General features: G+C 42.0%; 3 protein-coding genes across 8 annotated transcripts in view; all 3 read left to right on the top strand.

Annotated features, from left to right (window-relative positions):
• Positions 1–10,559, top strand: part of map4k2 (mitogen-activated protein kinase kinase kinase kinase 2) — a 36,005-nt gene extending 25,446 nt beyond the window's left edge. For 2 of the 3 annotated variants that reach the window (XM_030076526.1, XM_030076524.1), the window contains 14 exons: positions 307–491; positions 727–768; positions 1,463–1,547; positions 1,721–1,800; positions 2,849–2,909; positions 3,539–3,662; positions 4,430–4,491; positions 6,031–6,134; positions 6,539–6,716; positions 7,307–7,375; positions 7,468–7,554; positions 8,250–8,320; positions 8,430–8,485; positions 8,797–10,559. In XM_030076526.1, the coding sequence (XP_029932386.1) occupies positions 307–491; positions 727–768; positions 1,463–1,547; positions 1,721–1,800; positions 2,849–2,909; positions 3,539–3,662; positions 4,430–4,491; positions 6,031–6,134; positions 6,539–6,716; positions 7,307–7,375; positions 7,468–7,554; positions 8,250–8,320; positions 8,430–8,485; positions 8,797–8,884 (1,292 nt within the window). In that variant the 3' untranslated portion in view covers positions 8,885–10,559. The remainder of the gene's footprint in view (positions 1–306; positions 492–726; positions 769–1,462; positions 1,548–1,720; positions 1,801–2,848; positions 2,910–3,538; positions 3,663–4,429; positions 4,492–6,030; positions 6,135–6,538; positions 6,717–7,306; positions 7,376–7,467; positions 7,555–8,249; positions 8,321–8,429; positions 8,486–8,796) is intronic. The other variant, XM_030076525.1, reaches the window with a different exon arrangement.
• A 1,896-nt stretch (positions 10,560–12,455) lies between these two features.
• Positions 12,456–17,792, top strand: LOC115376792 (RNA-binding protein 4.1-like). 2 transcript variants are annotated; one of them, XM_030076560.1, is made up of 4 exons: positions 12,456–12,592; positions 14,479–14,903; positions 15,270–16,024; positions 16,218–17,792. In XM_030076560.1, exons 2-3 carry the CDS (start codon positions 14,492–14,494, stop codon positions 16,007–16,009), a joined length of 1,152 nt encoding a protein of 383 aa, XP_029932420.1. In that variant the 5' UTR covers positions 12,456–12,592; positions 14,479–14,491; the 3' UTR covers positions 16,010–16,024; positions 16,218–17,792. The 2 variants fall into 2 exon arrangements, with proteins under 2 accessions (XP_029932420.1, XP_029932421.1); XM_030076561.1 differs by lacking the exon at positions 12,456–12,592 and adding an exon at positions 12,601–12,735.
• Positions 17,793–18,647: 855 nt separating this feature from the next.
• On the top strand, positions 18,648–22,971 carry LOC115376799 (RNA-binding protein 4.1-like). 3 transcript variants are annotated; one of them, XM_030076567.1, is made up of 3 exons: positions 18,648–18,843; positions 20,242–20,665; positions 20,758–21,001. In XM_030076567.1, the coding sequence occupies exons 2-3, from the start codon at positions 20,260–20,262 to the stop codon at positions 20,781–20,783; spliced, it is 432 nt and encodes a 143-aa protein (XP_029932427.1). In that variant the 5' UTR covers positions 18,648–18,843; positions 20,242–20,259; the 3' UTR covers positions 20,784–21,001. The 3 variants fall into 3 exon arrangements, with proteins under 3 accessions (XP_029932427.1, XP_029932425.1, XP_029932426.1); XM_030076565.1 differs by lacking the exon at positions 20,758–21,001 and adding an exon at positions 21,010–22,971 and having other exon boundaries at positions 18,657–18,843; XM_030076566.1 differs by lacking the exons at positions 18,648–18,843; positions 20,758–21,001 and adding exons at positions 19,002–19,281; positions 21,010–22,971.
• Positions 22,972–24,017: the final 1,046 nt, after the last annotated feature.

Genomic DNA, 24,017 nt, shown 5'->3' with positions numbered 1-24,017 from the left:
CATCCTCATTTTCCTAAACAAACCTAAATGGCCACTATGACAATTTGTCTGTCAGCAGAAGGATCACAATGGTTCATAATTTTATTTTCCTCCTCCCTTACTTCTTGCCCTTTCCACTGGGCTTCAGCGTAACATACTTAACATACTGCATGTCTTTGGCTCTGCCGGCTGAGGTTTAACTCAACCAATGAGATTCTTCCTGCCTCCGCAGCACTTCAGCTGCCAAGAAACATCAGCAGAACTAAAATCAGAATCTGCATTTAAGTCACATCTTATCTGCTATTTTCTTACAATTGTATATCTTAGTTATTTCCCCAGGCTTGGCGCGATGCTCAGCCACGCAGGACATCAGACAGCGCTGCAGTGACCCCTGTCTGACTGCGGAGGACGCTCTAGCAGCAGAGAAGAAGCCTGCCACTGTTATGTCTCCGAAAAGGGAGACACCCCTATCACCTGAGTGGTGCACGCTGAGAAAAAAGACTGAGGACTCTGTGAGTTGAAGCTGAATAACCATACCCTTATCCACATATCAGAAGTAAACATCATTCATTGTGTGGTTTGCTAACCTAATAACTTGTCCCATTGATTTGGTTTTGACCCTTTAAAAGTCTGTCTCCAAGATAAAAGAGCCTCCACCCAAACAAAATCCTGATTCATAATGCATTTGAAATCTTACAGTTATTATCGTCCCCTTTCTTTTTTATGTGTAACCTTTCAAATTTCTAGAGAGCTGATTGTCATGGACTCCCTCCTACTCCTCAAGTCCATGTAAGTGTGAAATCTAACAGCATGTAACCCACAAAAACACTCACCAACTGCAGTTCTCTGGTAACTAACAAAATAAGTTATCTTCACGTGCTTACTTTGAATAAAATCTGGTTTTGTTAGGATCACAGGTGAGAACTGTCCACCCCGGAAATCAGAATTTTAACGACAGTGAGTGTGTGCTCTGTCCAGAGAAAGCTGGATGTTGAAGACTTTGCTAGCTATAGAAGCAGAACATTGTAAAGTGGGTGTCTCAACCAAAAATTCATATTTGAAAACTGAGGGATTTTGAATATATGTTGAAATGTTTACTACCCCTGCATGACTTGCAGAATTGTTTGTTGCCATGTAAAATGTGGGTGAATTGTGGGAAAATGGGCCACACATTCAGAATCATTAGTAGAGTCCTTTAATGTCTTTCTTGCCCCTTTGGTGTCATTTGCTATGATATATAATCTAATCTGCCATCACAGACCAGCCAAATTGGTAAAAATGAGCGTGCTGTGTGCAGTTTAGAGATACCAGATTGCAGGATTTCTTGGTAATGAAGTTCTTTTTGTCATACAGAGCTGCCAACTTGAGTTTTATATGCAATACATTCTGCAGTCAGTGTAATCAATCATTATAAACAAGTCATCACTGAAAGACCTGCTACTTCGAAGCATTAGTGACACAGTTCGTATGCTGGGTTCTCTAGATGGGAGCCTGCTTCTCCAAAGTCTTCAACGGTTGTCCTCTGAAAATTCACTGTGCTGTGACCTGGATTTTGCCCAAGACAAGAGGTAAGGCGAACATGGGTTTCATGAAACTCTGATGCGTGAGGAGTTATTGCTTAGCCGCTGGCCAAATAATGTTTGAGCCATTAGGGGAACTACTCTATACAATGATCAGTTTGTTCTATGGGGTATTCAAGACTTTACTGCCCTTTTAACAACCAAAGTCTTTTCCATCTTAGATCAGTATCTTATTCTGGGGGCAGAGGAGGGCATCTACACACTCAACCTCAACGAGCTTCATGAAGATACACTAGAGAAGGTAAGAGAAAAAATAATATATATAATAATATAATAAATAAGAATAAACAAAGTGAAGGTATTTTAAACCAGTGGCATTTCCAGTCTGTGTGAGTTACAGCAAGAATAGGCCAAACAGCAGCAGAACATACTGAGACACAGAAATACAGGAATGTAAATATGGACAATAGGAAGATATAATTAGCACAGGTTCTCCATTGTGCTTGTGTCTCAGTGGCTTAGTGCATTGCAGGGGGATGCAGGTAGTGGCACAATGGGGATCGCACATTTTGGCCTGAGGATGGTGCTAGTGGAAATGTCATGAGGTCATTAAAGTTGAAAGGATTCATCCTGTGGGGTGCATGAATGCACTTTCCAACAATAGATTGTGATATGTAAAATCTAACATTTTGGTGTGAGGGTTGCACCGGAGGAAATGTGATGGTGGAACCAAGATCTATGGGGTTCATTCCCCTGGAGGCATGAGTACACTCAGCAAATTACTGGACAAAAAAAAAAAAAAACCCTTGGTCCTTACATTTAGAGATATGTTTGACCTGAGGGTGGTGCTAAAGGAAAGGACATAGGGTCACCGCAATCAAGAGGAGCCTTCCTTTGAAGGGTATAAATGCACTTTCCAAATACGCCAATCCACCAACTACATTTCGTGATATCTTGTGTGCAAATTTTATGTCGTGGCCTGATAGTGTCACTAGAGGAGCGGTCCACAAAACTGACAGGGTGCATCCTGCAAGGAGCTTGAATGTTCTTACCAAATTTCACGGTAATCCAGCCAATAGATTTTGAGATAATGTGTACAAGCCCAGACAGTGCCTGATGGTGGCATGAGAGGAAAGGTAATAAGGTCACCAAACTGACATGGTTCATCCTCTGGGGAGGACAAAACGATCAAGGCAGTCCGCCCAGTAATTTCAAGAAATGTTGAACGTATGAACCAACACGACCACCTGTAGCCTCCACCTGCCAGTGGGGCAACAGTGATGTGCATACTGTCTGAAATAACTGAAAAATTGTTGAACTGTAACTGCATTATTTCCTCCTTCCCATAGCTGATCCCTCAGCGATGCACATGGCTGTATGTTATGAACAACGTCTTGATGTCTGTATCAGGTAACACCTCCGCTGAAATGACTGTGTGTGTTTACTTCTGCCAAAGAGATGGTGGAGGTAATGTAATTGCTGTGTGTGTATGTGCGTGTGTGTGTGTGTGTGTGTGTGTGTGTCTGTCTGTCTGTGAGAAAGATATGTCAAAAAGTTCTGAATGTATTAACATGAAACTTTGTGGAAAGACTGGTCATGACCTGAGGAAGAGTTGATTAAATTTTCACATCATTTGGCCAAAATACACTTATGAATGGGTCGCAATTTGCCTCATTCAGCTCAGTACCATGTTTGGTTAACTGACATCATGTAGGAGATTAGGGCTCTGGATGTGAAAATGACAAGTGCGTTGGTTGGAAACCAGCAAAGACACTTCCATCGCACCTGGTGTCACTTTGCACCGGATGCACCATCCGTCTCTGATCCATGTAGTTGCTGCAGACGTAACACAACCAGTGTAGGTGGTTCAAATGCTTTTGATGCATGTGTATCAGATCCAATCAGCTGGCTGAACAGAGATGTACTTGTCTGTTGGGTGAAGGCAAATATGCCTCCTTTGGCGGAGGTCTGTTCTCTACTGAGAGCCTTTTCTAACACCTGTAGTTTCCCTGTGGTCTAACAAGCTGTTCCTCCTGCAGGGAAGTCATCCCAGCTTTACTCCCACAGCCTGACGGCTCTGTTCGAACAGAAAGGACATCTGCCCAAGAAACACAGCAGTCTGTCGCTGAGCACCAACCGCTTCACCGACAGGATCAGCCATAGGTAAGGACGTGCTGGACAGAGTGTTACAAATTGCAGCTCAAGTAGAAGTACTGTTCCTCTGCTGATATGTGACTACAGTAGAAGTAGAAGAACTGCTCTAAAAATCTACTGCAGTAAAAGTAAAACGTGTCTCACTTGCATGCTTTACGTGCATTTAAAGGGGCATTACACTCAACTGAAGTGAGGACCCTGAAGACTCAGCTGACACGTGGAATAAGCACTATAATATGATGGTTGAGTTCTCATCATCAGACCACCTCACTGATATTATTTTCCTTTTTTCACACTTATTCCACATTTTTTGCCAGTTGAGTCTAAATGGTCCTTGTTTCCACTGACCATCAGCCATGCAGCTTTTATTAGAAATTTTGAAAGTAGAACCAACAAAGTAGAAGCAGGTTCCTCTTCTCATCTTTATTGCCTGTCCATTGTGAATTTAATCATTTGTTCTCTGTAATGGATGTGATTTAAAATGTAGTGAAAGATAATACTGAAGAAAAATGTACTGAGGCAAAAGTTAAATTACTGACCTAAAAATACTCAAAAAAGTACACAAAAAATCTTCTCAATTACACTAGCATGGTTAAATATAATCGGTTACCTCCACTTCTGGTCAGCAGTAGTAGTAGCAGTGGTCACAGTATCTTGAATGTTCTCAGACCTCGCCTTTAAGAAGCCCAGTAGCAGGAAAAAGCTCATAAGTGACTGCTGTTATCTTGTGGACTGTCTTCATGAGGGATATTCTTGATGCTATGTCTTTCCGTCAGCAGGAAGTACACCATATCTGTGAAGATCCCCGACACTAAAGGCTGTAGGAGGTGCAGTGTGGGTAAGTTATTTACCCTAGATGCATTCTGATGGCTCAGTGGTGGACTCAGGCTGTTTGGAGGGCAGGGAGGAAAAAATAAAAAGGGCACCTCCTGCATGTCAGGCGGTCCCACCAGTGTGCAAAAAGCTACCGTGCATCACATATTGAATATAATTGTACTGTATATAATGTCGTGTTATAACTGTACAACAGAGGAACACAACACTATTAGCAGCCCTCTTGCCTTGAATGGAATTAACCCACCTCAACATCACACAAACAAGATCTATTGTTCTTCAATTTAAAATGATAGTCATTTTCTTTTTCCAGTTATACAACCCAAGGATGAAAACTAGGCAGTGCCTTTAAATGTTTAAGGCACTTTTTAATGAGCATTCTTGACTAAGTTACTGTTACAGCTGCACCCGACTGTCAGTGATAATCTAAACTAAGGCTCTGCAAGACAAGCCGACACACAGCCAGCAGTGAGAGGACGCACGGCCACACGCGCCTTTGTCTCTCTCTCCAGCCTTCCTGCTGCAGCTGTGGACTCGTCCTGTCAGAGACAAGCTGCCTCTGGCTGCACTTGTCAGCTCCTTTTGAATCTGTTTTGGTTTTCTCTCTCTCCTTGGCATTCTGTAACCACAGGGGAGCTCAACACTAAACCCACTCTTAAGTTAAGTGAAAAGGCAATTCACACCACATTTTCAAGTCCTACAGACTTTTTGTGCAAATTACTCTAAAATAATTCCCTTAGGGAATGACTTTTACATTTCTGCTTGATTTCCAAATTGAGGTTAGCATAGAATCAGTTGAGCAAGATACCTGTTAAGTTAAATAGCTCCTTAACTAAGCATCTGAGCTAAGATGTGATAGAGCTATCTATAAAAACACTTGCAGTGTACATACATTTGTCTTTTGTAATTGATAATACTTTACAGCTTGCAGACAGTGAGCTGTGTTCCCACACTGCAGCAGGACGCAGGGCTCCAGCTCAGACTGTGGGAGCCTGTGGCTGAAACTGAACACCTGCACAGGTGGAATGGATGGAAGGGTGCTTTGAAAATTAAAACAACAGGGACGGTGCAGATTACAGCAGAGATTACATCAAAATGCTTGCAAGATAGCAGCGTAACTTATGACCCTTTACAAAAATATATAACAAATCCATTTGGTATATGTTATATTTGGTGGCAGCCCCAGACATCACATTTTCTCCACTGGAGGCTCATCCATGAAGAAAGTTCCACATTCTCACACATGTAGGGAAAGCCTTTACAGCACTGCAGCACATTTTATCCACTGGAGGGGCTCTTCTCCATTAGAGGAGCACCAAATTGAGTAGAATTTATCATTATTGTTTATTTAATGCATGAAGGGGCACCCAAGAGGACATTTGATCTTTTTTATCATGTGAAGGGGAGACCACCTCCACCACGTCCTCTGGTTTTTGGAACTGTAGAGGGAACTTTAGCACAGCCCACCAGTGTGATGTCTAACCAGTCACATATCCATCAATCCCACCATCAACAAGTCTCTCTCCTTCTTTCTGTCTCCCAGCAAGAAACCCCTACACAGACAGCACATTTCTATGTGGGGCGGTTCCGTCTGGCCTAGTTCTGCTGTTGTGGTATGAGCCACTCCAGAAATTCATGCAGCTAAAGGTCTGGACCCACACGTTCTATTTTCAGTAGATCCAGCATATGACAATGTTATTTTTTGTCTTTTACTTCATTTTATGTTATTCTAGGGTTACACTGATATATGGGATGAATGTTGCCCTTGTATTAAGAATGTAATCTGGTCCCATTTGATAAGCATCATTATCATCATCATCATTATTATTGTTATTGTTGTTAGCATTAACACTGTCAGCATTGTCTTGCTTTTCCTGAAACGTGCGTTATTAGTATTCCATGAAGTTCTAAATGTTGTTTTAGAGGCTTTTCCTTTTAAAGAGGCTGAATACTACAGAGATTTTGGCAGGGTCAGTCCCAGAATAGTGGCATTGGCCTCCAAAACCCCTTTTTTGCATCATACAACCTGACTGGTGCTGTTTCTATTGCAGCACATAGCAATAAGCCTCCCGGATCCTCTCCCGATTTTTGAGCTCCTGGTGTTGGTGACGGATGAGTTTCCTCAGCTGTGTGTTGGAGTGAGAGACTGTAGCAACGGGAAACCCTCAGCCAACCAGCAGCTCAAGTTCGACATTATAGAGCTGAACGGCACGCCCAACTCAGCATCAGGTAGGATGTGGGTGGTTGTAGAAGTAAATTTCCCATTCCTTTTCTCCGTAGATATTGCAGAAAATCCCCACAGAGAGCGTCCTTGTTGCATTCAGCTGTGGGTTTCAGCAAAGGCAAAAAAAGAGCAAGAGAGCGAGCGTTTTTCCAGTTAAGAAATAGCAGCGTCGCACTTCTTACTCAGAATGCAGCATGCCTTGTTTGTATTCTGGTCTGTTCAGGCAGCTGTGGGGGGAGAAACTGGAATCTCAGGAACAGGGCGCTCTCCCTGTATCATTGTTGAGAATCAGTACAAAACAGCACCTCTAGAAAGAAAGCCTTGCAAAGTGTTGTTGGGTTGAATCTCTGCTCATTTGCTCAGACCTCAGATGTGTCTGAAAGCTCAATCTTAACTGGTAAAACTGAAAGTAAATTCGGCAAATCACACTCAGCTTCAGGCTATTGTGTTCCATTTCTAATTATACCTTACAAATGAGATTTCTGAATTTATTTATTCAGTGAAAAAATTACTTCAAACAGTTCCACCAGTTCTTTTTTGAGTCACTTTAAATTGTGTATGAAATATGATATAAATATAATCCCCCTGCTTGCAGATATTGGACCAGTGGGGGCGGTTCAGGTAACCCAACTGGACAGAGACACTGTCCTCATTGCAATAGAAAGTAAGTGTCCAAATCTACTGAAACAGTTTAAAATCAGCCGTCTCACATGCTGATTACTGTGTCTCATGTTTTTTTCCACGTCCACTCAACAGAAACTGTTAAGATTGTGAACCTACAAGGGCTTCCATCCAAAGAGCTGACCAACGAGATGGTCTTTGACTTCCCCATTGCAACACTAGGTACAAACCTGCTACAGCTTTATCAAAACTTAGAGGCAAGCGGCTATCAGGGATGTCTGACCCAGTGTTCGACTGGCATGAGCTTCTGAAGGCCAGTGGGGAGATTTTAGGAAAGCAGCTGCTGATATTTTCTGCCAGTATATTTATTATATATTTTTAGTTTGAATGTATTGGAGTAGTTCAATATTTCCCCCATATTAGATTCTCTATCTCTCTGTCTCTTTTTTGGCGGGAATCATGCATTATCAGACAGGAAGGCAGTTTTAGTCTAGTTTAATGTCGCCCCCTGGAGGTGGCCTCACATATTGTTGTAGGTGAAGTATCCACCTATATACACTATCTCTGCTAAAACTGTCCACTGAAACTCTTCATGATGAAAATAAATAAACAAGCAAACACATAAATAACAAAAATAAGTAAATTAAATGCATATTTATGCATTGCTGCATGGAATCAGTTTAAAACATTTCATTAGAATCAATTCAGGTGAAGATCTTCCCAGCCAGTGTGATGTTGATAAATACAGGATGTGGGCCTAGTTAATCAAACTGCATTATACATCCATCAGACCCGAGGGGGGTGATACTGACTGGATCAAATCAGATTTTTGATGAAAGACCAATATGTTACGGATTCCAGTCGTAACCCAGTTGAAATATTCCTCTCATCTGCTTGTTGTGGACTTGTTTGCACAGTTTGCCTACAGGACAGTGTTCTGGCTTTCTGGAAGCACGGCCTTCAGGGGAGGAGTCTCCAGTCAAGTGAAGTGAGTATTACAGAGTGGTTTATGTGCGGCCACGGTGTTGGTTTATATCTCCTTGATTTATTCAAATTAACGTTTATCGACAACAGTCAAATGTGATTTGTACTTGCAGGTAACGCAAGAGATCACAGACGAGACTCGAGTGTTCAGAGTTTTGGGAACAAACCGGTATGTTGACTCTTGTCTGACATTGTAATTCACTAAGTCAAAGGATTAAAGTAGCAGTAGTATTATTAGTGTTTTTGACTATGAAATGAAAAACAAAAATCCAGCTGCTCCTAGAGAGTAGGTGTCTAAGATTAATATTAAGATGGATTTCAGCTGTAATTGACTGTGATATGGAGTCAAATTCTGATGAAGGCTTTTACCGCAGAGACACAGCTTTGTCAATTCCAAGAGCAGCTGATTTTTTACGTTATTTTTTTTAATCACTCGGGTTCTGTTCATTTTTGTGCCTGTCATTTTTGGCCTTGCAACAGGGACATCGTCCTTCAGAGCACACCAACAGACGACCCCTCGGCGCTGAGCAACCTGTACATCCTGACGGGCCATGAAAGCAGCTACTGAAAGAAACGATGGAACGGGAAGCTGAGAGCAGAAGCAGCAAATTTTCAAGAAGCACAGTGGAAGGACTCACAGATCCACCTTATAACCCTGTGGAGAAACTTGTAGAAATTGTGAAAGGGAAGCCCTCTGTGACTGAAGGTGTAGTCAACACCAGCTGATCCCCTGAACCGTGCGCTATGTATGAGAAATGCCAATATGGGATTCTATTTCCCGCCCAGACTGAGAGTGTATTTTTTCTGGAAGGACTTGTGAAAATTGATCAGTGGTGAGTTTCTGTTTCTTAGATATACTACATGCTAGTTGAAAGCTGCATTAGACACATTTTTGTGTGAAAACCCATCTGTCTTCACAGTCTATATCACAAGTAGCCTGAAGCTTGAAAGAGAAACGTTTTTAATCCCCACTAGATTAACTCCATTTGCCCATATTGATTTCTGATGTCAATATGGTGGGAACTACAACTATATTCTCGTAGGCAGTGACGTCCTTAAAGGCATAGTTGACCATGCAAAGAAGGTTTAACATCACCGTACAAGAGTTGCTATCCTAAATTAAACAGTTACTGAGCACAAACGGACGATACAAATTACTGTTTAGAACTGGAATTTCCCTGTTATCAACATCCAGAAAGATCCGGCAACTTCTGCACTCTCCATATTACTCCGCCAGAGGACCCACCACGGAGACAGAGGCAGATTGCATGAGTTTGCTAGTCCTGAAACAACAAAGATAACAACTTTCTTCAGGGTACTAAAAGATATCTGACTAGATATGTTGAGGCGAGCTTCTGCTTTTCCTCCACTCCTCTCTATCACGTCTCATGAACCTTTCAGGCTCCTGCCAGCCACTGATGCAACTGAGGACCAACGCAGAGAGCTGAGACCACACAAGAAAATAGTTCCACCGTTGAAGACTTTTTTTAGGCAGGGTGGCTGTAAAAAATTCTGCTATATAAGAAAAATTTATGATAAACTTGTCTGTGGAGAGAAGCATTACATTTCCCGGTATACAACCTGTCATTAGAAGAAGAACAAGAAGAGGAGTGGATTAAGGTGGTTATCTTTAAAGGCCGGATTATGGTTCTGCGGACACTCGACGCAACGCACACGCAGTTTCCACGCAGGGCGTGTGTGTCCAACATACCTCTGCGAAACACGCTAAGCAATTCTCCGCCAAAACGCTATGGGGCGCGTTTTGTTTTTGTTTTTTTCGGCAGACCCACATACACCCTGTGATGTATGGTCACTCCTCTACCTGTTGTGGTGCCGGCAGCACTGTTTTTAAAGGGAGCAGCAGTAGATCCAGATCCAGCATGATCCAAACTTTCCAAATAATTTGAAATTAACTGATGAGTCAAGATGTGATTGCAACAGCAGTTCTTTTAAAAATGACGCTGCCGGCACAACAACTGGACGTGACGCCAGAGGGGTGAAATGCTGTAGTTCGACGGACCAATCATAGCTCTTGTTGTCAGTGGGGGGCCTGCGTTGGGGGCTACATGGGGTCCGCGTAGTTACAATTTTTCGGAGGTGCGTGGCAAGGCTCTGCAGCGGTCGTACAACCCCTGCAAGCTTCGCACAACCCCCGTACACTCCGCTTACGCAGAAGCATAATTCAGCCTTAAGAATGTTAGCTGGGGGGAAGTCCACTTCAATGGCAGCAGGCTAACAGTTAGCATTTTGAGCATGCAGCCAGTATCCAGCACTCAGTAACAATGAGAGGAAGATAGCACCACTACTGTCCTACAGAACAGCTTGGGGGGGGTGAAATAAATAATATCACATTTTTCAAAATGGGTGAACTTTTCCTTTAAGACTGCAACCCCTACTCGTTCCCTCACTGCCACTTGGGACTGCCAATGTGCAAAATTTCCTAGCACAGCATTAAGCCATCTGCTCTATATCCATGGTGTCTCCTTTACCAGTATGAGATTAGAATAAGTCACAATGCGAGTGTGAAGTGACTGTTCAAGAGGAAAACCCCTACAGCTTTTTGCTTTTGCTGCAACTGATATTACCACTTACACAAAAATACACAACATATGGCTGCAGTCAGTGCCATGGAAATGTGCTAACAAATTGTAATACTGTGTGTTTGACCAGAATTGAAAGTCCACTACATGAGAAGTTTGCTAATTTTGTGTTATAGTATTTATGTCATGGGAATGCGACAGAAATAATGTAACACTCGACTCTTCCCTGAGAGATACTTGAAAGATGCAATACGCATGTGGTTTTTTTTTTAGGTGTGGTAATATGTCTGTGAGAATCATTATGTACATAGATGAAGATAAAATTTCAGTATGCTCTTACCATATGAGGGGGGAGTGTGAAACTCAAAATAAGCTTTTTATATCCACTGAAGCAGATTTAGAGAACAGAATAAATGGCCATACCAGTTTATGGTTCTGTTTGGTTTAACCTGGGTGACTGTTATTGGGCCTCATGCAAGTTATTGCTCATATGATCTCCAATAAATGAAATAAATTGACTTTTCCATTGATGAGCACTGAACACAACAAACACCTACTCATGACATTTCAATGTTTTAACTGTTTATATTCTTCATTATATGCTTTTAAGTGAGTCAGTTCTCAGGTATTTTGAAGAACTTCAACTGAGAATATTTTGATGTTGAGACTGTGCCTCAATACTTTACGCTCATGAATGGCACATTAATTTCAGAGTATTATCAACCCCACTATCATTAGCATCAACAGAGATTCTATGAAATATGAATTAGCTTGCTGCACTTAAAAAACAAATAAAAATACTCTCAGTGAGTTGGTAACTATAGTCATCGACACAAACATACAGTTACAATTTTGAGTTATTTCATGTTCTTATCTTTTCCCTTTAATACCCTATTCTCATATAAATGCAAAACTGGGTAAACAGCGGTAAATAACATACAGAAGTAACAGTATAACTTGTAGAAACTGGAACTGAAAAAAATTCATTTGAAATTGTTAGTTTTAACAATTAGGGAAAGCCTGTTGTTCTCTAATTTTACCAGACGATGTCGCTGTTTGACCCTTTTCAAGCTCACCCACCGCTATTAAACTGCTGCATTCAAGTCACATGGGAATAAACAGTGAACCACTTTCAACGTCGTTTGAAGAAACGAAACAGTCATGGTTTGTGTTATTTGTAGGCTTTGGGTGTTCATGGTATCGTCATTCTTTCTGTATGCACAGTTAGTGAAAAAATTGGACTTTTACAGTATTTTACAGCATAAGAAATATTGCAATATTACGATAGAAAAATCAACTACGTCCTACTCGGGTCATTTTATGAATTGTTACACAAAACGGCGATGAAAGTCATTTGTTCGTTTTGTTGGTGATGGAGTTATGATCTATAATTAACCAAGTATTTCTTTGATGATGATCATATCAAACGACAAATAAGACTGAGGCAAACTCGGTAAACTAGGTTGTAATATCCTGTTATCCAATCCACGGTACTAACCCGAGTAGCTACTAGTGCCCAAATAGTATTAACCATATGAAAGTTAAGGTGAATGGTATTTTGCCGACTATTTCCAGTAGCATTTGTCACACAAAAAAACAAAAAAACAAAAAACGTCTACAGTCAAGTAGGATGAAAGTCTATCGCCTTTCCTGTCCGACTTGAACGCAGCATCGTTCTGCTGGCGGCGCCATTTCACTTTTCATTCATTGGATTCGGGGCCTGCATCGTTTCTCAGGTAAATAAAACATATCTGACTAATTATGCAAGAAGCGGATCCCTCTATAGAAGTCGCTTGGATACATTTCTCTTTGCAGCGCCATTCCAGCTAATTTCCTCTGACGGCTCTCTGGCGGTCAGAGGCTGATTTTATCTAAGTTGGTGAGCTTTAGCTTCAACTTGACTGCTTTCGATAGCCAAACACGACAACGCCATTACATCAATACATGCCTGTGACAACGAAAACAACAACTTAGCGACCTCTGGAAACTCAACTATAATGTCACTAGCTAGCTGTTAGTGAATTATTATGACACTGAGCTGGTTACCGTTCAGTCGGCCTTGAATGCTAAGCAACATTTCATTATTTAGCAAGCTCAGAGTTAGCAACCTGTTCGTCAGTGTGTAACTTAACTTTACTGAGCACTAGCAGCTGAGGGTAAACGCTGTTAAAAGCCATACTGTCGCGGCTTTGCGTAAACTATTTGACTTAGCTAAAGGGTTGAAGGATCACACTTGTTTACCACATGTTGTAACTGGGACAACACGGCTAACCCAAGTAAGGCTAACTACGCAACAGTTAACGCTAGCCTAGCACCGATTCGTGCTTTTCCATCTTGTTTGGAGGAAAAGTCACATCAAGCTCCAGTCAACATACAGTCTGACGATTATCCCCGTTGATCATTGCTTATGAGAGAGATTGTAGAAATCACAAGGTGAAATAGCACGTGTTTGACACCCCTGGCAGCATTTAATTTTATGTTAATTTAATTCAAACTTTTAGCATTTGTTCACACTGGCCGCCTGCTGGCCACGGCTGTGTTTTGGTGGAAAGAGAGTGAGTATACGAAGCAAAGTAACTCCTAAAATCGGCATTTTCATCAAGTTACTCTTCGCAGTATAATGGATACATACTAAATGAAATATGGATTAAAAATAAGGCACAATTGGGGATTCAAATTGTCCATGCACAACATGGACAAAATTCCATACCTCGATGATTATGCCAAGTATTTCAATATCGATGTGATACACGATAATACTATAGGTTCACACTTGCTTTAAATTTTCAGTGTAGCAACAGTGAATTTTAAGCATTTCTTGTTTAAAAAAAAAAAAAAAAAAAAACCACAAACAAAAACAACAACAACAAAAAAGCATAATACCAACTGGGCATAGAAAATGCCATATGCAATGCAATATTTTTTCTGATCAGAACAGACCAATCAGTCTGCCGTTGCCTTTTAAGATATTAATATTGCACATGTTCATATCTAGATAATGATAGCCATAATTCAGTTGATTGTAACAAGACAAAAAATGTAATCATGTTCCATGCCGTTTGCAAGATAGCATTAAAACTCCTGATCTTTTTCTTTGTCATTGTGAGATTGTCCTATATCAGGGCAGCTGATAACTTTTCACTGTGAAATGTGTCAGGGCTGCCCAGCAACCTCCTCAAATCTGGCTGGCTGTTGTATGTAGTTGCTTAGGGTAGAGTTAAGTAATCTAGATCACAAATTAGCAAGATATTTATTTTTTAACTTATTTGATAGGTAATCACATTAAAAACATCTAGCTTATATGTACACGTGAAGGGTAAGCATGATTTTATTGATTATCGATCCCATCACTAGTCCACATCCCTTCATGAGCCTGCAATAACATCACATTATATGCAAACAATTAGCTTGTAGTGTGATACAACAGGAGCTTCTTGCAGTGTAGAATGTTCTTGTTTAAAACCAGTTGAAAAGTACCAATTCCTCAAAAATGGTTTCACATGAACATCTCTTAAGCCAAGTTATGAGCTCACATCCACTGATCATATCAGAAAATACTGGTTTAGGGTATTAAAAAAGATGTCTTTGCTAACGAACTTCTCTCTGACCTTATCCTACCCAGGTGGAATCTCATCATGGTGAAAATCTTTGTTGGAAATCTTAACTCCAGTACCACAGCCGAAGAGCTGCGCACTCTCTTCTCTGAATATGGCAAAATTTCAGAATGTGACATCGTCAAGAACTTTGGCTTTGTGCACATGAACAGCTTGTCTGAAGCTGAGGAGGCCATCCGCAACCTCCACCACTACGAACTGAATGGTGAGCGTATGAACGTGGAGATGAGCAAAGGGAGGCCCAAGGCCACCACCAAGCTACATGTCAGCAACATCGGCGAAGGTGCCACCAGTGAGGATCTGCGGGCCAAGTTTGAAGAGTTTGGTAGCGTGGTGGAGTGTGACATAGTGAAGGACTACGCCTTTGTTCACATGGAGCGAGTGGAGGATGCCATGGAGGCCATCAATAAGCTGGACAACACAGCCTTCAAAGGTGAACTTTCGGGCAGCTTGTGGTCTTTGCTATCTGTAGATACGAATTGGGATTCTTTTTAGTCGCCACGTGACAAGTAAAAACTACTAGCTCTGATTTTTCCACTTTAAGAGAAAATGAATGGAAAACCCTTAAATGTCATATCTGACAGGACGGACTGAAAGTAGTCACTTGTAAGATTGGGCCAGTCTGTTGTAGAGCCAGCAGCATTGTAACCGGTGAATAGGCACTGACGTAAAATGCGCTGCAGGTGATTTCGCTTCGCTCAATCATGTCGGTGAAGTTAATATAACGTGTTTATAGTCGGTAAGAGCTTGTCGTGTCAGAACCCAACGGTCTCATGCGTGTCTTCTCTCTCCTCACAAGGCAAGCTGATGAGCGTACAACTGTCCACCAGTCGGCTTCGCACTGCTCCGGGAATGGGAGATCAAACCGGCTGCTATGTCTGCGGGAAACAGGGTCACTGGTCGAAAGACTGCCCAGTCGGTCGGAACGGTAGCCACAGTGACGACATGAGGGGTCACAGCGGCCGAGGCCCCCCACGCGGCCCCCCAGGTTATGGCAGGGGCGGTTACGGGATGGCCGGGCCTCCAGCATCTGATTACATGGGTGGCTCTGCGTATAGTCGAGCTAGTTACTTGGGTGGGCTGCCACCTCCCCCTCGTAGGCTTAGTGGCTATGGGTCTGAGCTGGGGGATAGGTACGCCGGCAGAGCAGCAGGCTCCTATGCTGACAGGTCATCAGTTTATGATCGTGACCGGCACAGTGTTGACTATTATGAAAAGTTCAGAGCTCGCCCTTATGGCTCAAGCTATTTCGAGGATCGCCGTGTCTCCTATCTCCCCCCTCCCCCACCTCCCTCTTCCTCCCTCTCAAGGCTCTCCTCCAGCATAGATCCATACGACCATCGGCCTATGCCTCCACCTGCGTCAGCCGCGGCCGCATACTATGCTCGAGACCGCAGCCCGATCAGACGAGTGCCAGTCACCTCGGCAGGTTATTCCTACGAGCGCACAAGACTGTCACCGGTGTCGGCCTCCAGAAGCTCCTCCTACGCCATTCCGCGGGCCAAGGACCCTTACTCGGCACGCTATGCGCCTTACTAAAGCCACGCTGCCAAGGTGAGCAACACAGACGAATGTGACGGTTATTAGATGTCCCAACTTTACTGTGAAACGTTAATGATCAGTGGGGACTGGGATCTCGAAATGCGTTGTAACCTAGATTTCCAGGTAGTGAATCCTTCACAGCTGTGCTGCGGATCGTCACACTGAACTCCATTTCTCAAAAGGGAATGCTCTGCTCTTTTTTTAGGTGTGTTTGTGAACTGCAGGACTTTTCCTTTGCTGTCATTTCTCCGAGCTGCATGATTCCATCGATCTGTGTGGTGTGCCGCAAAACAAAGCGTACGAGATGTGATCGGAAATTGGCGCGGGCATCTCCCTGGCAACTGAGGTGCCAGTTGCCTGCAGACGAATCAGTCTCTCTCATGGAATCAATCCACATTCACGTGCACATACTTCATTTACAGTTTTCAATAAGGATGGTTTGCAATTTTGAATCGCACTGTTTATACGGCATTTATAATATATAGAGATCATTTTCTCACTTGCTCTGTGGGTTTTCACCTTCCTTTTTAGTCGTGTTTGTTAATTTTGTTTTTATACCTGTGTTTCTTCCTCACATGAAGCAAATTCTTTAAGCAAATGTAATTTGTCAGACCTTTTGTAAAGATAATTTAGAGAAATGTCCTTATTTGAGGATTAACATTTACTTAAATGTAATTGGCTGGAACACAGTTCTATTGGTTGCTCAGTGAAAACATTTTCTGTTGTCTTGCCATTCAAACACATTCATGTCTTTTGGTTTGTTTATCTCATAGGTCATTCTGGGTTGGTTATATGGACTTGGACAAAACCAAGTGTTGGACTAAATTGTTTTTCCCTAAATGATGAACCATGTGTCCAGCCATGTGCCATGGAGGGCCATGGGTCATAGTTTTCATTCCAACCCCAGACTACAACAGCTGATTGCACTGACACGTTCTTCCCCCATGCTTGATGGTGTAGTAATCTGGGCAGCTGATTTAATGTTTGGTTGAACCTGCAGACTCTTGGCACTCTACAGTACATACTTGGACACCACTGATCTACAGTGAAAGTTTTTTTTTTTTTTTTTTTTTTTTTTTTTTTTTTTAAATTGAGTATACCTAAATCTGTATCCATGCAACTTGCCTTGAATGTTACTGCTGAGCACAAAACTATAGCTGGGATACAGTCACAGGCTTTGAGTTGCCAACTGATGTAAGGAAGGAATCTAACTATGGACACTCCAGCCTCCTAATTGTTTTTGTCCAACTGACCATGTGTGACCTCAGAATATGAAAGTGAAAATGTATCACATGTTGGTCTGTGCTCTCATTTTAAGTCAGAATGCTTCAAATAGTTCAGTCTTTGTATTCTATTCAGTGATACCAAAATGAGAATGTAGGCTGAAATTTGTACAGTATGCAAGTAAGTAACATTATCACTGCATTTCCTCTGCACTGACAGTAGTTCAGACCTTGCTCATTGCTGACAACAGAATAACCTGTCATGATTTAACCTTTATTTTTAGCCTGGGATGGAAACTGAATGCAAACGTATCCATGCAATACAGCAGCGGTAGATAAGGAAGTGTGAGGCAGAACTCAGGGCTTGGGCTGTTTGTCATGAGGCACTTGACTTGTTCTGTGTTGGGGGTGGGGGGGGTGCCTTTATTAATTTTGAGTATGGGTGGAGTTGAAGTTTGTATTTTTCATACTAGCTGTAATGGTCACAGCATACATCAAGTGTCTAAAATGCATATTGGTTTTTAATAAAACCCAAAGTTATTTTGGTGACAGCCTGATATTTTTCAGTACTCTGGTTTTAAACTTTGACTTCATGTAGGTGAGAGGAGGTCACTTGTAATAGCTGGCACTCAAAACCAAATCTGCTTAAAAAATAATACACAATGTTAATTACCATATCACATATGAGCAAAAGAGTTGAGGTGTTGGAACTGGATTGAATACCATTAAAACTAACTGCAGTCTTGCCCTCATAATCTTTCTTACTGCATGATCTGTACCCAGTGTGTACCAACTAAATTCTGAATGAGCCCTTGTGCTGGATGGCCAGCTCTGCCTCTGTAGTAGCCACCAGTTGATGGCTCTTGAGTTAATATTTAAAACATGCAATTAAAAAAAAAAAAAAAAAAAGATTTGAAGAAAGATTAGCACCTCCAACATGTTCTGACTACTACTACTACTACTTAATCTTATGTGGACATATGATTCTAAATCATTATTTAACTGATTTTTTTCCCAGATGCCTGGGGTTATTACATACTCTGCCTTAGTTGAGCCTTAATTTAATTGTATTTGACAATCACGATTGTGATTCAGTATGACATAACTGAACATGTGGCCACATCTTTATCTGAGGATGATTTCCCTGCCAATAATAGAATCTAAGAAATTAAGTATTGCATTTTGAATCTGCACCACCGGAGAACACGACATACTGTGCGACATGAAGAGGATGGTCGAAAATGAGTTACAACACAATTCTTAGTTAAAGTGCAAGTGGTGAAGCAGCCCCAAAGTCTAGAATTTAACTGCGCATGCGCTAATCAAATTTCAATTCACGAAGGTATAAATACTCACTATTGCCAAATTACAACACTTATACGTCATTGATTTGTTGATATATATGTGTGTGTGTTTATAAAAACCTAACGCTGATCACAAGTTTAGCCATAATAATCGTAACATGTGGTAGGTTGTTGCCGTGTGGTTGCGGTGCCGTAGTGGCCCCTCCCCAGCCGCTCGAGCTGTGGTGTACTGTTAGCTTAGCAGCCTGCACACCAGTCGCCGCTAGCGCTCCGAGGGCCGACACACTTACCGCAGCTTTACAAGGTATGACTATAGGGAACTCTGCCAAACAAATCAGGGATAAAGGCTGCCTCTTGGTTAGAAAAAAATAACTAAGGTTGACGGATTCGGGTTAGCTAACAAAAACTAATAACTTTGCTGTGTAACTACGGGTAGGCCGAACCGTGTAGGTGCTAACAGTAACCCCAAGAGGCGCGCTATGCCTACATTAATATAACTCGAACCGCGGGCACGCTTTGTACTTCTATTCGTATATTTAACAATTAAATACCGTTTGTACAAATCGACTGGGCATTCAAAGCTAAGTTAGAGGCAGCTGTGGTGTAAATGAATTTGGTAGCGGCGAGTGTTAGCTCGCTAGCTAATACTTTAGCTTTAGCTCACTAGCTTGCCACAAGCACGAGACGTGTCTTCCTGGTATGGATGGAGAGAAAGTCACGCCGACCTCCATTCAAAAATCTGGTATTTTACTATCCCCTATGTAGGAAAACGTAACGTTACATGCGTGATATCGTACAACATGGCTTCTCCTATCACGGTTCTTTACCGTGTTTTATTGATATACACGTGATCATCCGAGTCTGACATTGTTTTAGTAAAATCTCGACTTAGTGCTTGGTCGCCTGTTCCTACAAACATCTTATAATATACCCGAACAACGTTACACCTTAGAAAGCGGGATCGAAGACGTGGTCGGTAAAGTTGCTGATAAATCCTGTGTGAGGTAGCATTTTGGATTTGCTCTGGGCCAGCACCTCGTGCTCATACAGTAGTACTATTGTCTGTACTGCAGGGCTACGGTCTTAGCAGTTCACCGTAAACGCGGTTATGTTCAAGGAATAGGTCATGTGTTATTTGTTCCATATCAGTCCCGCCATAAAACAAATTTAGACAACACTCACATTGTAAAATTCTACTGATCTATCTATCTACATACATATTAGGAGTATACCGGCTCAGTAAAGCCATAGTTCGGTGTGTGTATTGCGGTGTTTGGGTCAAATTTTTTTTGTTTCAGTTCGGTTTGTTTTTTAAATGTACTGTTTTGAATTTTGTCTTATTTGCAAAAGTAACTTTTTTCCACTCAGAGATTTGGGATAACAACATGAAATCAACAAATATTCTTTTGAAAGAAAAAGCTCCATCAGGCTTAAGACGACATAAGGATACTTTCAGTATATTCATTAATTCATCAGCCAAGTGTGTGGTTTTGCGGCTCTTATATAGTGGATGTTTTTGCAACGCTGCACTTTGTAGGTTGTGTTGTGGATTGAACTTTCCCCCTTTGGTTCGTTTTTGTACCCCTGCTATCTATCTGTGCTGTATCTATAAAGACATTAAAGACTTCATCAGGCCTGTAGACTGATATTCTTTATTTAGTTAAGTTAGTTCAGTTTTAATTTCTTGTCTCTTTTCTCTTAGTGAAGTGAAAGCTCCACAATGGTGAAAATCTTCATCGGCAACTTGTCACCAGACACAACGACAGATGAGCTACGTTCTCTCTTCTCCCAGTATGGCAAGATTTCAGAATGTGACATTGTCAAGAACTTCGGCTTTGTGCACATGGATGACAAAGCTGAGGCAGAGGAGGCCATCCGCAATCTCCACCACTACGAGCTGAACGGCCAGCCCATGAATGTAGAATTAAGCCGCGGTAAATCGAGAGCTTCCACCAAGCTACATGTGGGCAACATCGCCTGCACCAACCAGGAGCTACGGGCCAAGTTTGAGGAGTTTGGGGCTGTGTTGGAGTGCGACATAGTGAAAGACTATGCTTTTGTTCACATGGAGCGGGTGGAGGACGCCATGGAGGCCATCAATAAGCTAGACAACACAGCCTTTAAAGGTGAACTTGGGCAGGGTATGGGGAGTTTTACCTTGGTATATTAGACCCACATTATTAAGAGGAAGTAAATCTCCCTTTTTGTTAATTAACAGGTAAGTTATGGCTACATCACAGGTAAGTGAGAGGGGGATATTAAGGGATAAAGGTAAGACAGAACAAGAAAGGCAGCCGTGGTTTGTTTTGTAGCTTGTTTAGCAGTTTATTTGTTATGCTCAAATAATGAGAATATGGTTATTTTCAGGGTATTCTCCTGTTTTGTTGATAAGTTTATTGATTAAGAGACACTTATGCCAAGCAAGAAGTGTCAGAATGAATAATTTAGAATTGCGTCTTCTCTTTTTAAGGCAAACTGATGAGTGTGAAGCTTTCAACTAGCCGCCTGCGCACTGCGCCGGGAATGGGAGAGAGATCGGGTTGTTATCGTTGCGGGCAGGAAGGCCACTGGTCCAAAGAGTGCCCTCTAGACCAAAATGGCTACCACAAAAACGATGCGGAGCCAAGGTCTGACGGATACGGTGCCATGAGATTTGGTGGGCGTGGTCGCAGCCGAGGTTATCATCCGGGCTTCGGTGGCGATCCGGAATTTGCCGGCAGCTATGCTCCTGTACATGGTTTTTCCCGGGGTTCTGGTCACAGCAGCGGTGTGGCACGGTACGGCAGGGGCGCAGGCTACGAGAGTGCAATGAGTTACGGGGCGCCTCCAGGTTACAACGTAAGCGCTGCGGCTCAACATAGCATGGCTCGGATGTACGGCAGCGAGGCGGCATACGGGAACAGCAGCTCGCTCTATGGCGCGGTACCAGCCTACCCGATGCGACGGTCGTCTTGTGAGGACAGGGATCCGTATGGGGTCGTGGATTTCTACGAGAAATACAGGGCCAATCCGTATGGAGGCGGTTATTTCGAGGAGCGCCGCACCGTCCCCTTGCCTGATCCATCACCTCCTACCTCCTCTGCTATAATGAGGGAACGTCTGCCACCCTCTAGCCTCGACCCCTATGAGCGCCCTCCCCTCCCTCCTCCATCAACCCCAATCTCATCATACTACATACGTGACCGGAGTCCGATTCGGAGAGTCCCTACCGAGACAGATGGGTATGCGTTTGAGCGGTCGCGCCTCTCCCCGGTGCAAACCCTCCCGAGAAGTTCGACCTATGAGCATCCGCGGGATCCCTATGCTGACAGGTCGCGCTATGCATACTAAACCTCCTCCTACACTGCCTGGTGAGAGCTGAGTGGTGTTCACTGGGTAGGATAGCATAAGTGCCATTGGAGAAACGAAAAATCTAACACTAGTATATCTCACAGGTAATATCCCAGGTAAGAGTCAGACCTGTGTCTACATGAGATGACTGGCTAAGAAAGTCACATCCAAGCCTGCTTATCACGGTAGCCTAGGCCTCCTTTTTGGGAATGAAGGTATGGATTTACAAGATGTTGTACCTTCTATCTCCAGGTAGTATGCCAACATGCAGTACAACTAATACTCAACAGACCACCTTTAATTGCTCTTGTTACCTATTGTGGTTTAGTGCCACTCTGGGATGGCATAGCCAAAGTGTGGACATGCTAATATTGGGTATCTACATCCTGGTCTACGGTCACTTCATGACAGTGTAAGATCTCAGTTTTTCCCCGTTGAAAAATAGATTGTACATACGCTATTTAGATTTCCTTAGATAATGCAGAATTAAATTTAGTGCATGTTGCATGTTTTAAAGGTGAGTCCCTTTATTACATTCACAGAATCTAATGTTTTTCTCATTGCCATTATTTTCCTGTGTTACTATGATCATTTGTACTTTTTATTTTCCTGATTTACGAGACTCTTGAGGGTTACAGTGTATGTGTTTGAGCAACAACATCATTTCACTCGAAGAAATTGGAAGAAAAAAAAAATACAATATTATGATGAACAAACTTTCTATTGTTTTACATGTGATTTTTGTGTCAAACGTGGTCCAAATATGAACTCGCACAGAATAATTAAAGGTTGCAGTTTTTGCTTGGGCTATGTCAAAGTAGGTTGTAAATAAATGGTGTGAAATTTTGTTTGGGGGAAAATCATTCAGTTGTGATCGTGGTTTGTTTAGCTGTACACACATTCTTTTTTATTTTAGATCCTGTGAGAAATTAGCTTCAACATTTGAATTCCTATATGGTTAATTTTTTTTTTTTTAATACAATTTCACATTGAAAAAATTACCTCAGTGGCATATGATCTCTGTTTTGATTTGTAGTGCAGTTCAACTGTTCACTGTTTTAATGGTTTATCTGTTACTGAATAAATTCTGATCTAAAAAGGATGTTGTTGGTGTCATTTTCATTGTGTGCATGCATTTTGTTTTTTTGTTTTTTTAAATTGCTTTGGTTTTGCCAGTGTCAGGTCCTAAATCTAGTCTGAGAGGAGTGCACCACCTGGGAACAAGGTTAGATAGTTGATCCTGTTCGCAGGAGGTGAAGCATTTAAACTTGTCAGTATAGCTAGGTTGTATCAACACTCCACTTGTGTCTAGATGGTAACCCTAGATTTGCTAAGCTTTTTCACATGCGAAGTGGATTCCGCATAATAGCACTGAACTCCATCTTAACTCTACAAGTGTCCGCCAGATGTCACCTCTCACTGTATGCATTAATAGAGGGGAAAAACTATGAAGAGCAGAACAATCTATGTATGTATATGTACATACACACACAATCCTGGAGAAAATATGTAGGTGATGGCAAAAGACTCCAGTTCATTACAGAGAGCTCAGATTTTAAGTGTTACAATATTAATTTGACCACCGGGTGTCCTTCACTTTGTGTCAAAGGATAAAGTTGAGAAAAGTGTTCAACTTTTTTTAAAAATAAAATTTAATTTCTTGCTCATCTCCTGAAGCAGCTGAATATTTTAGCTGAAAGTATGTGGAGGTTGGACATTTACTGCCACACTTGTCAAAGCTGAAAAAGCACTAATATAGTTGAAATACATTTGCATTGTAGCTAAATTAGTGGTAAGTGCAACAGCAACAATACAGGCTTCTGTTTGTTGTAAATCTATTCTGACTGGCAGTGTGTTTACAGATTTCTTTCTGTTAAGATAATGGTTTTAAAAGCTAATTTAAAAGCCATATGGCATTGTAGCCTGCAGCCACCATCTTGTCTTCCCTAGTAGATGCTTTGGCGAAAAATGAAGTTCAGATTTTTCTGTCTGTGTAGCTTGTAGGTCCTTAAATTTGCAAACTGGGTTTTGAAGATTTTGGGTCAATGACATTTTTCTGAACAGTATAAAGCATTTGCCAACAAAGACTGTCTGCAGGCATCACCACTAGGGGGCTGCAGCAGTTAGCTAGCAGGTCCAGCAGTTAAA

This window comes from Myripristis murdjan, chromosome 18 (genome assembly GCF_902150065.1).
Source record: "Myripristis murdjan chromosome 18, fMyrMur1.1, whole genome shotgun sequence".
NCBI lineage: Eukaryota > Metazoa > Chordata > Actinopteri > Holocentriformes > Holocentridae > Myripristis > Myripristis murdjan.
The sequence above is the reverse complement of the archived record's forward strand: the minus strand, read 5'-3'. Positions and strand labels throughout refer to the sequence as shown.